Source organism: Anarrhichthys ocellatus, unplaced genomic scaffold (assembly GCF_004355925.1).
Source record: "Anarrhichthys ocellatus isolate YVR2014 unplaced genomic scaffold, GSC_Weel_1.0 scaffold30, whole genome shotgun sequence".
Classification (NCBI taxonomy): Eukaryota; Metazoa; Chordata; class Actinopteri; order Perciformes; family Anarhichadidae; genus Anarrhichthys; species Anarrhichthys ocellatus.
In genome coordinates, this window is record NW_022280060.1 from 3,107,183 (window position 1) to 3,120,187 (window position 13,005).

Consider the following 13,005-nt stretch of genomic DNA (forward strand, 5'->3'; position numbering starts at 1 on the left):
ATGCAACACCACTACATGTGATACACTATGAATTATATATTTTTATATATCTATTACAAAAGAACTGTTTACCAAGCATGCTAATCTTTGCACAGAAATAATGCTGACTTTTACCAAATTCTTAAATAAACTTTTCCATTCATAGTGTATCACATGTAGTGGTGTTGCATTACCTCAGCATACTCCAAGCTACTAAAATACCCATGACCTCTTCTTCGTGTGACCTCCTTAATACCTGCTACTTGTTGTACATGTCTACAGCTGTGTGAACATTGTGTGTAGTCTATTTGTACCATTGCTACCTGTACTAATATGAATTACAGCTCCGGGCAGCCACATCCACACTAAGCACATTCAACAACAGTAGCTCACACACTGAGGATTACTCCTATTAAGGTATGTGCATCCAATAACTCGAATATGACTAATCCTTGGTAAAGTCCATAAACCCAGTCAGACTTTCAGTAGATCAAAGTATTTCTTTCTAGCACTGCACAGGACGCAAAGCCTACAAACGCCTCTCTGCATGTTCCTCCCCCCCCACCCGTGTTTACCTTTGTAAGGCATCATTTCACGAGTCTTGAGGTACATCTTGGCGCTGCGGGTCGTGCGGACCTTGTTGATGTTGTAGCCCAGCTTGTTGCAGCGGTTCTTCCTGCAGCTGAGGCACATGCCCCTGTTGAAGGCCTCTCTGGAGCTGCAGCGGTAGGCCATGCTCTGCTGCTGGGTGTTCAGCAGAGAGTCAATGAACAGGTGGATGGAGCGCTCATGGGAACATTTGATGAGTTGGTCCATATCTGAAGCACACAGAATACAGACACTTGTGAACCCTCTGCACCTTCTATGGCGTGACGTCATGCAATGATGTAAATGTCTTCCTCGTGTGAGGCTTTTACGGCGTTTCTCACTTTGAACTTTTAGCTGCCTTGCGTAATTAAAACACGTCTCTGAATCTGTGGCTGTTACGACTGGAGGCAAACATATTTTAATTGTAGCTCTGAAAGCTTTTATAGACTTAAAGTGTCTGTTGACAACATGTAAACTTACACAAGCCTATCTTGACAGTTTACAAAACCATTGTTGCAAAAAGGTTGGTCTGAGCAGTAAAAAGTTCAACCTAAATTTAAGCTTTCGTCACTTATACATAACTTTTTTACATTCCAGGACATATGAAATGAGTCAAATAATAAGGGCAGATACATGCCCACATGCCACCAGGTCATCTAGTTGAAGTTTAGTTTACAGTATATAGATTGTAACCAAACCCAAAGCATCATCACAAGCAGAAGAACGAACAATGAGAAGAACATGTGAACATACTTTGGAGGCCCTTGATGCCTGCCGATGCAATCCCCATCAATGTATTCTGGATGTCGCAGCCAGGCTGGAAAGTGCCTCCATTGGGGTAAATGTCGATGTGGCCCACGGCTCTCTGGATGCCGATGCTGCGGTCCGGGGAGCCCCTGGTGTTGGTGTGCAGGACGTCCACAAACTGGGCATCGTCTTTGGACAGGATGTTCTGGTTGTCTGCGTGCTCGAAGGTGGGACCAGCAGGATCCAGACCTAGATAAAAGGAGAGGGAGGCAAATTTCAGCGACGCCTCACAGTGTTTTGGAGGAATTTCTTTGTTGTGCACGGTTTTCCATGAAGAATTGATTGTGTGTAGATCATAAAAGACACATAAAAGCTGAAATAAACGCCTCCTGAATGAACACTTTTATGGACTGATCGACCGATAAAACAGCACATTTAAACATTTGAGTGTGTGTTTCTTTTAGTTTCTTTTCTTCATGTGCCGCTCTGCAGAACCACTGAAGCTCAGGACAATGTGAAGTAGTGATTGCGGGTTGTTAATGGGCTCCTGCCTTTGATCACAGTAAATACACCATTATTCTAAGCAGGTCAGAGAGATGTCCCAACTCAATAAAGTCCATGGGGACAAATAGGGGGATTGGACCCACATACTGGCACCGACTGGTTCACAGCACACTTACAATACGGGCCTGGAATGGCCGGGTGATTATATTTCACTGGTGTAGTGTTTTGTTTTTACGAACAGGGCCTGTATCTTACAATACAGTACAGTATGGTATGTTTGCACGCATTAATTCACTGGCTCAGAGACTAAATTTAGACATTAAAGTGACTAAGAAATGAGCCAAAATGCTTATAGCTAAAACACAATGCACATGGTCGTAAATGTTCTCACCTGTGATCCTGCTGATTTTATGGTCTGTGAGGTCTCCGGCAACTCCAGCCACGTGTGCTCCCAGACTGTAGCCCAGCAGATGAATCCTCTCCCAGGGCAACTGCAGCTCTTTCTGAAAGCGAGGAGATGGATCAGATGTGCCAGAAGAACATGTGGACATAACATAAAACAGTTTAAAGTGAATCCCACAGACTTGCTGGAGGGATTAAAACTAATAGTAGGCTTTACCTGTTCAAATCTTAATGGAGTTTTGGACATAATCCAAGATGAGGATTAATTTGTGTAATTGTATGCTTTGCCAAAACTTTACAAGCTTTAAACTTGGAAGTGATGTAAATAAAGGACAAACAAATGAAAGCATTATTCCTGCCAGTACCCCTTTTTTCCCTTAAATTGCTCAAACAAAGTCTCACCTTTACTAAATTCTGATCTTTGTAATGAGAAGCTGCTGTGAGCCACAGACACGGCCATAAAACACCTTTATAGGGCATTTAAAATCATAATCAGTAGGGAAAACATATCTGTAGCAGCACCACTGGGTTCAAAAGTATTACATCATCAAACAGAAATTTGTCACAGATTCTCCAGCTGCTCCAACTTCTTTGCTGGCAGATTAACGTAGAATACAGTGAAAGTTTTGGTGATGCAAAAGCAGTGGGGGAAATCCACTTTTTGACAAAGAGGATGAGGAGAATATGATCCAGCTGTTTGTCAGCTCCGTGTCAGCCAGCTGGACACTGATCAATGAAGACACTTACTTGTAGCCATGTAACGAACTTGGCCACGTCGCGGCCCACTAGTTTGGTGTAGGCTGCAGAGGTCGGGTAGTGCTGGTTGGCGCGGGTCAGCCAGTCCACCACGATCACATTGGCACTGGGCTCACGCTCGTAGAGAGCAGACACCAGTTTGGGCACCCAGCTCTCAAACATCCCGGTCACCTGTAGTAACACACACACACACACACACACGGTCACACACATTTCTGAGGTCGTGATTCATTCTGGCTTTAGCCCTCATTCTGTGTGTTGTGTGGTTGGAGAGAAGCCAAATTGTCTTCAGGTTTAAATCTTGTTGCATGACTAAATCCCATTATAGGAGGAGATGCATGCTCTGTGTGCAGAGCGATCTCACTGTTCTCAGCCTGTCTGCTCTGAAATGTGCATTTACTGTTACATTCATCTCATCAGTTTGGACTTGGCTCAACATTCACGATTCCGACATTTCATTGGCAAGACTCAATTTTAAGTTCAGTTTTTATGGCATTTTTAAAAAACTGGTATTGGTGATATAATTTCACTTCATAATTATCTCTGAGCCAGAGGAGAAATAAGAGTTTTACATCTGAGCGGACCAAAACAAAACAGAGCACATAACCTACATACATAACACACAAATAAATACTTAATTAACAAACCAGGCACCCATAAGATAAACCTGCTGCAATACCTGTGATTTTAACATGGTTTTCTATAGTACTGCATGCTGGTGACAACTTCACATGAGATACATTGAGTTCAACATACCGTCCAGCCATGTATCACAATGAAGGTCTGTGTCTCTGAGTTGAATTTACACTCTTTGATGGTTTCTGGACTGCCTGCCACAATGTAGCACATGTCGTCATCTGGGATGTCGACGGTGCGCAGGGAGAACTTGGACACGATGTCAGTGAAGTCTGTGATCCATTCAGAAGTGGTCGGCAGCGGAGTACCGGTGACTGTGGCGTTTGCTGTTACAAACAGTACGCAGTGGATTAGATCATTATGGTATGATAGAAATGTAGAGGATTGCATGCACAAGTCAGGGAAACTTAACATTAAAGAACATTATTATTACACCTTCCAGTTCTATGCATACATACATACATACATACAACAACCAGGCAGCAATTTGAAACAGTCTTGCCGAGGACAAAATAAACACACATCAACAAACAGGAAACTTTTTCATGCAAATTGCGAAACTTGCTGCTTTTCTATCTGTCAAACTAATGGACCACTGATCACACCAGTGTGTCAGTGGACCGGTAGAGACATAGAGCATGGCTGTGTCGCCCCCTTTTGTCTTCACTGTACTTCTACCAGCATAAAATGAATTAAAGATTAAAATATTGTCAAAAGCCTGGAATTCCTTAAGAGATTAATTTCAATTGATAAAACCTGGATACAACCAGATTATTCCACTGGGTCTTGTTTTGTAACTTCATAAGTCTTGTAAAAAAAAAATCAAACAAATCTAAATGGTTTGAAGTGGAAACAAATACCAGTAAAAAGTATTGCTAATTAAACATTGAGTATGTTTTTGTTTTTTACACTCGGAAATAATGCGATTTTATAACATTCTTGTTTTTCACCGTAGTGTTTTGTTTTTCCTCTGTTCTCTCTCCAGACAAAAGGCCCGTAGCAGCCGCTTTGCTTCATGCACACATGGACCTAAATGGCATGCAATAGGATGCAGACCTGAACTGTGAAAGCGTTCCACGGGGTTACTCGCGGTCAACACGGAACATCATGCAGGAATGAACCTGATCCCCGCATGTAATTGCTGCCTCATTAGAGCTGCGGATGAATCAGGAAAATATTCTCTTTGTAAGGCAAACAAGCTGATAGGTCGTTCTTACCGAACACGGTGGTGGTGGTGAGTTCAGGGTCAGAAGAAAAAGTTGCAAAGATTTTCCCCAAAATTATCCAAACAGACAAAAAACTGATATTTTCTTTTCCCATATTATTGCTAAGTTTTTTTTTTTCTTAAATATCCTGAATTAAAAGTTATCTTGGTGTCCGGCGGACCGGCTGTATATCCAAGCCTATGATTCAAAACACAAAGTGGTATGGAGTTGCGGTTTAGGAGTAAAAGGTCTTATGGTCTGTCACAGTTGTCTCTCCGAGTCATCTTTATGGGTGGCTCATTTGAATATTCAAACATGATTGGCTGACGGTCAGAGGGGCGGAGTTTAAACTTTGTCCCAGCTCTGAAATCGCTAAAGGGAAATCATTCACAATCTTCTGCACAGGAGAGCTGACTAACTGCAGCGCACCGGGATGTGTCATTAGCTTCATAGAAACGGTGTCATTAGTGCCAATTATCAACTATCAATTAGATTGTTTGATTTTTAGCAAAGTTTTGCAGTAAAGTTGCCTCAGAATTTAGGACAAATTTACATTGTTAAATGTGTTTGTTCATAACTCATAATAAGCTGTTGAACAGAAGCAAGAATGTATGTGGAAAATTAAATGACTAATCTATATTTTTTTTACACATTCAAGCCAATATTATTAAATAAAATTCCTGCATTGAAAATGCTTTTAAAGTAAAAGTATGAAAGTATTATCAGCAAAATGTACTTAAAGCTAGGGTAGGCAATGTATTTCACAAACATGTTTTGTTATATTTGTTGAATAAGACAATATGTAACATTTTATCCAATTCATTTATGGCTCTGTCACTTGCAATTTAATGTCAGTTTACTTTAATTCACTGATAATCCAGTCAGCACAGTACTGCTCTCCAGGAGTCCTCCTGGGTATACATCAAAGACAAACAATTGAAGATAAGTAAGACAATTAAATCACAGTGCTAACAGCACAGTCTGTCACAAGCTAGTGAATTGTAGTATTTTCATACCGAAATACATCACATTACATTACATTACAGTCATTCAGCAGACGCTTTTATCCAAAGCGACTTACAATTCAGATTCTATTACACCGTAGGCACAGCTACGGGAGCCATTTTACACCTCTCCAGCACCAGTTATCTCCCTGATCAGAGGGTCATGATTTTTTTCTAAACATAATCACTGATGTTGATTGTATGATTTAGTTAACTGATGCCATGGTGTTGTCAGTCAGAGACCACTGAAGCCAAGTCCGATGTTATCATCTTAGGCAGATCTTCTGAGCGTGTGTGTTTGAAAGCCCCCTTTCCTATCGGCGGATCACTGGTGAGTCTGCACTCGAGAACGATGACAAAGCACGACTGGATCCCAATTTATTGAACAAAGCTTAAAAAGCTAATAAGAATATAAATCAATAAAAGTACATTCCCATCTCATATCATGTCATGTAAAATGAAAACAAGATGTTTAGATGCTCGGTCCATTCTCTACGCTGGTAGTTAAACCCCTTTGCAGCACTTGGGGGCACAGAAGAAACTCAAAAACTCTAGAGAAATCAAAGACACATGTAGACTGAGAGCACGCATGAAGGAAATGTGTCCGAGCCCCCATAAGCTTTATGATGATTTTCATGCCAAAACAACTGCGTGAGAATATTTTATACCTTTGTTTTCTCTACAAACTGAGGGCAACAAAACAGATCAACCTATAGCCTATATGTTTTTCCATCAGGATAAAGTTTTCTTGTTTTTAAACCTGATATGCATTTGTTTTTGGAGAATCAGGTCAGTGTAAGATGTCGCCCCCAGGACTATTATTCTTCTAAAACCCGTAGAGATAAAACTGTATGAGATTTTGGATTAGAATATTACGTGTGGTGCATGACTCAGGGGGCCGTGTTGTTTAATGTTCTGTGTTGCTTTAAAAAGAAAAAGAGCCACAGAAGCAAAAGAGAAGTGTTGCATTCATCGAACCCTTACTTTTTGTCTTGTTTACCTTTACCTGCATAGTAGTCATTTTACACTTGAGTTTTCTGCAAAAACCTTCTTTTTTGCCCCTTGACCTCATTAGAACCCACTAGAAAAGTACTGAAGCGGTAACCTTTCCCTTCGCCACAAATTGAGCTTCTACATTTGATGAAACATCACATGTTTATAAGCGGTTCTCATAAAAATCAGGGAAAGTCATGAAATCTCAAGGTGATTCAATAATGGCAAGTACCTTTTTTGAGATGTTCACAAAGAAAAACTTAACATAACTTTAAATGCTAAGTCAGCGTGGATACAAAAGAAAAATAGGAAGAAGCTGATTCACTTTCCTTCATGACAGACCAGCATTTTCTGCACAATTGCATCCTCAGTCATCGACTTCTGCTATTTTCCTTCTCTAATTATAGTATCCCGTTTCTTTTATCTGATATGTTGAAGCGTATGTATGCCTATGAGGAGGTGTGTTTGTATTTATGTGTCTGCCAGTGATTGTCACGAAGGTGATGCTTATGGCCAGACCAACAGGCCCAACCCAGTGATTAGAGAGAGGAGAAATGCCTTTCCCCCATCATTCCCTGAAGTTACTGTACTTGACCCCAAGGGAGACCCACAGAGATATATGACAGGGCGGTAATATCATATCCTTTATGAGACACACCCTGGCATGCAAGAAGAGGGATACGGGATGTAGAAGAAACACAGAGGGGGAGAATGAGAGCAGCAGCTGATTAGAGACGGGCAGACAAAATGCAGCAGTTGACAGTAGCGACGGGTGTGTTTTGTCTCGTATACAGATCTGATATGTCCCAGTCTAATGTCACTCAGTCCCTTTAAGCTCCAATTAGTTTGGCTTTGACCTTGAGACCATGCTGAGGAAATGAAAAGATCACTGCAGAGAGAACATATATTCCCTGCTGGGGAGGAATTCCTTCACCATCCTTTTATTCTTCTTCTGGAGTCGTTCAAACCTAAAGGACTGCACGTTAGTTTCACATTCCTCCGTTTAAACTTCTGAGAGATCATGAGCAGAGCGGTGTTGAGATGACGCAGACTTCGTAAATCTGCTGAATGTCCGAGGCAGTGACCTCCATCTGTTTCCTCCAGTATAAGCACATGTGTTTATGACCACTGGAGCAAACACAGGTGTAACTTCAACCCCGAATAACAACAACACACAGTCAGTCATGCTTCCATGGAATGGGACAAAAACCTCATCAAGATGTGTTGAAGCAGCCGTGCAAACACACTCTCACTCACACACACACGCACATAGTGAAATCCTCAACCCCTATTCTTGCGTTTCAGAGAGGTAACACCATGTGCTTACAGTATGTGGCTTCCACGGTAGGCTGAAGATGTGGCTGCAGACTTTCATGTTATCTGGTGTTATATATCCATCTTCTCCTCTGTCCCTTAATCTGTATTCTTTGCTGCCTGTTCTAGGTCATCCCCTCATTGTTTTTCATGTCTTCGTTGGCCCTCATCACATCGTGTGCCCCTTTATCTGAATGTTTCCGCTCTCGTTCATAGCCATCACTTGTGTCCAGACACAACAGGAGAGGGATTTCTGCTGAGACCTTGAAGCCAGCTGGGGAGCATAATGTCAAAGAGGAAAGACAAACTCATGAATCTTGGTTTCACAAATCTTAAGGTGTATTTCACATAATGACATGGAAGCTCAAGAGACCGCTCTAATTAACCAACAACAGAGTGAATTTTAGCTTTACTGCCCATTCAGAATCCATTAGACGAGGAAAAAGATTTGCTGGGCAGGCAGGACAGAAAGAAAGAAAGGCTCCTCCTCAGTAGGAGTTCAGTCTTTACGAGCCTCCTACTAAAGACACAACAAGGTCATAAAAGAGCCGCAGAAAGACTTGAGTGTGTGAGGAAGCCAATATTTTATGCCTCTATTCAAGGGTGACAGGAAGTGTTTGTGTTATACACTTGTGCCGGCAGTTTAACGAGGAAAAACGAATTGATGCGTGAATTGCGCGTGTGCGTGCACAGGACATGTGGGTGTTTATATCTAATATACACTGAGAGTGTTTGTATCCACTGTACACTGTGAGTCTTAAAGCCCTTACTTTTCTTCTGTAGAATTCAGGATGTCATAGATTATTATTATTACAAATTAGATTAGAATGGTTTTGCAAGTGAAAAAGCAGCTGAAATCACATCTGCGGCCTCGCTGTGAGTCTTTTTTCTTTTGCAGTGACAATGAGATCGGTGGAAAGCCATAAACATCAGCCATCTCTTATAGCATGTTTGACGGAAGGAAGAAGAATGTGTGGAGTTCTTTCTGGTTCTGCTGCATTGATCAATCGTGAGTCTGACAATGTTAAAGGAGTGCAATGCTAAATAACTTCTCCTTACATAATGTTTGACATATACAGTATATAAATATATATTTAGATATGCATGAAACCTAAGTCCTGGTGCAGTAGGCACTGTTACGCAGCATGAGTACATTTTTGTATGCCAATTGGATAAGGCATGCATGTAAATACTCGTACAGTGTGTGTGTGCATGCATGTACAGTATGTGCAGAGGAATAAGTGTGAATAGGAAAAACACATGCACACACACACAGAGGAACAAATGAGTTGAAGGCTGTACATCTGTTGCTGCGTGTCCTCTGTAAGTCAGAGCTTACAGAGCTTACACTGTCCTCTACACATTATGTGTCCAGTACACAAAAGCCTACACACTTTTGTCATGGATGCAAATAAGTGCACACAGAGTCCCGACAGTGAGATGCAAAGCAAGGACGCATATATGTATGTGTGTGTGTGTGTGTGTGTGTGTGTGTGTGTGTGTGTGGTGGAGATCCACACCCTGTAGCTGTGCCTGCTCAGTTGAGTTTTCTCCAGTTTCTCCGTCATGCCTGTACATTGCAAAGGGGCTTTTGCACATGTGTGTCGGTGGATTTCTCTGCATGTTATGAGAGGAATGCAGCAGCTGAATGAGTCCTACGTGTCAGGCAGCTGGTCAAGTTCGTGTTAAGGCAGACGACTTGGGCCGCCGTGCGTACAGCAGTGAGCACCAGTCCAGTCGGACCGGAATTCCTCAAGTCACTGATGTCCCAACTCATGAGGGAGAAGAGATTTCATAACTATTTGATTTCAACTGCTCCAGAAGATGCCAGCGTTTTGCCTGTAAGCAGTTGAGAAGGGGTTGAAATGTCAATTTCAATTCCTGTTGACTCTGCTGTTTAAATTATTTGAATCATTTTGCACCCCTAATCTTATCTAATAATAAACTTCAACATGAACACGTTGATGTATTATTCTACATCAAATACCAAGTAGGTTGTTAATGCACTAATTGTGATGTTTCACAGGATTGGTCAAAGAGTAAATTGATTTCATGAAGTCATTAATTTATATATTTTGTTCTTTGTGCAAACAGATAGTAAAGAAATAGCCCAAATTAAAGACTGAGAGAACAATCTATGATTGTCTTAAGGTGAGAAACAGCTCAGACATGAATCCGAAACAACAGAACATTTGGGGACAGACTTTACCCTCAGTGTTCAGCATCCCCCTTACAGCCCCGGATGACAGCAGCCTGATGTCTGACTCTCCAGGTCTTGGACTGGGATGACCCATCTTGGCTCAGGTTTGGCCTTCGCTCCCTTCTCTTCTGTCTGGCTGCTGTCTGAGCTCGATGTCTTTGGTAGACAGGAATCAGAGTTTGCATCATTCCTCCCGTGCTGCTGCCCAGCAGCCTTATCATGAAGACTGGCTGCATTGCACGAATGATTGTGATGAACTCAGGATTATCGTTTTGGCAGCAGACGAAGGATTTCCCCCAATGTAAACATATGTTATCTCTCTGTGGTTTTGCCTAAATTCCTTAAAAACCATGAGCATAAATGTCTTTTAAGGATTGCAAAAACATACTCAAAAATCATTCCAGGTCTATATGATGGGTCAATTTAACAAAGATATTCTCAAAAGACATTTGTTGGCAGAAAGAGGGCAGGGCGGATACAGTAGATAGACTATATATCGCCTTATCTCTCTCCCTTTCTGCATTTTTTTGACCCACGACACTGAAGCTCTGCAGACCATCTCCTCCTCCCTGCAGTTTGAGCTGTTGTTCCGAGCTTCATTTCTGTTGAAACATAATAAGGATGTTAGCTCAGCTTTGATTTCCCTCAGCTGTCCAAGGAAGCTCCTGGTGGATCCACCTGTGGTGGTCTCAGGTCTGGTGTATTGCAGCCTAACATACTGTATAAGAGGAGCACATGCACATGAACGCACCACAAACATCACGACCGTGCTTCAGCGTCTCACATTCCACTTGCGCTGCCACTGATTCAGAGAAGTGAACCAATTGTAGCGATGAAAACACTGATGAGGATCTTACTGAAAACCTGCTGTGTGATACGATGTGAATCCCATCGTGTTTGTCTGTTTCTCACGTGCTGTAGTCTCTTGCCATACATTCACTCGTGTACATTACTTTTAATACAGATTAACCTTGTGATTTAATAAAACAATGAAGCAGTGAGTGTGAGAGGAGAGAGACTCAAGAGACACAGAGATGTGGAGGACACTTCAGCTAGATGGCTGATCAGGACAGAGAGAGAAAACAAGCACACATTCCAAAAGCCAGGGTAAATGATGTTGCACAGCACGGGGGTGACGCCGAAGATCAGTGGTGCGTGTGTGTGTGTGTATGTGTGCATTCCATTTACATTGACCTCATTGTGAGTGCTTACAGACACATATATGCCTGTAAGTGTGTATGTGTCCGGGTGAAGTGTCTTTGGCCTTCTCCAGCTCAGTCGTGTTGATTTAAGCTGTTCGTTCTACATCTGGCGGACTGTTTTCAGTGCTGGTCACTGATGCATGTCCTCAATTTAACCCCCAACATCCTCTCACTCACAAGTCATGTCCTCTGTGCATTTATCTTCTGTCACAAGCTTTTCCACTTGTAGCGCCGCTGTCATCCATGTCCACATGGATGCAACAGCCAAAGCTTGCAATCATCAGTTTTAACTGTTGCTTATCATGAGAAAGTAAGTATTTCAGCTGGTTCTACCGTTGCACTCACTTTCCTTTAATATGCATAATAACATCTACTTAATGCCTGAAGTATGAATAGAAACGACCAGTTCTTGCCTCTATTTGTGATTATATATCTCCCTCTAGTGGACAATTAGAAAACGACAAGAGGAAAATTGTTGTTTTTATTTGCCACATAAGGGTCAACAGGTGGGTTGGGGACGGGGCCAGTGATGCTGTCAATGCTGCAAACTGACAAATGCACATCTCTGAACCATGCCTGCATGTTGTTTTGTGTTACTGGAGTTGCAGACCTGCAGATTTGATACAATGACAGGGGTCCCCCGTAATGCCACATCTGCAATAACAATTTTCTTGGCTAAAAGTTTTCTTACAAGAGGGAACAAGTGTGCAGACATCCAGGAAAAGACACAAAACTAAAAATACTATACTGCAGGACACAAAGGAGGCTTGCATTCTGTTAGGCTCCTAATAAATAGTTTATTTATCTTTTCTTTTTTTTAAACAGGCATTTCTTGTAGAGGCAGTAATTAACTCAAATCATTATCACCTGCTGGTGTGTGGGGTTTTTTTTTTTCCTTGGGGATTGCTGACCAGCAGGTGATAATGCTTTGGGTTGATAACAAGCCTTTGTTTTCCACTTTCTCACGGGACTGAGGCAAGAATTAAAGGATTTAATTACAGCCTAGAACAGTGTGCAGACCTCCTTTGTGCCCTAAACGGTTGTCCACACCATTGAAAGCAACTTCTAAATAAATTTATGAAAGACCCAACAAATTTTCACAGTTTATTCGAACTTATTTATTAACTTAAATTAACACCAACAGCAAGAGTTTACAGCCTGCTGTTGAGCACTTCTCCAGCAATATGCACACACTATGAGTCATATCTTGCACTTCATGATAGGAGTAGCTGTGTCCTGAAGGAGGAAAGCATCGGTGGGAAGAGAGGAACTCCATTTGTAAAAGAGGAACTTGGATCCAGCAATAGATAAGAACCAAGGGAAGTTAGAAGTGAAGGAGCTATATCTAGAAATCATATCGTCATGACCGTGAAGTACAGAGGTCAAGAAGATCATCTCCTGTTGCAAATAAACACGTGATCCTGGACAACATGCTATTTTGCAATGAGAATGTTATATGCGACACTGACACTTAC

General features: G+C 41.8%; 1 protein-coding gene across 1 annotated transcript in view; it reads right to left on the reverse strand.

Annotated features, from left to right (window-relative positions):
* The window catches only part of lpla (lipoprotein lipase a), an 8,052-nt gene extending 2,988 nt beyond the window's left edge, over positions 1 to 5,064 (reverse strand). The window contains exons 1-6 of the mRNA XM_031864146.1: positions 4,830 to 5,064; positions 3,733 to 3,938; positions 2,968 to 3,147; positions 2,210 to 2,321; positions 1,321 to 1,563; positions 555 to 797 (exon numbers count right to left, since the gene is read on the reverse strand). Of these exons, the coding sequence (XP_031720006.1) occupies positions 555 to 797; positions 1,321 to 1,563; positions 2,210 to 2,321; positions 2,968 to 3,147; positions 3,733 to 3,938; positions 4,830 to 4,932 (1,087 nt within the window). The 5' untranslated portion in view covers positions 4,933 to 5,064. The remainder of the gene's footprint in view (positions 1 to 554; positions 798 to 1,320; positions 1,564 to 2,209; positions 2,322 to 2,967; positions 3,148 to 3,732; positions 3,939 to 4,829) is intronic.
* Between the last annotated feature and the right edge of the window lie 7,941 nt (positions 5,065 to 13,005).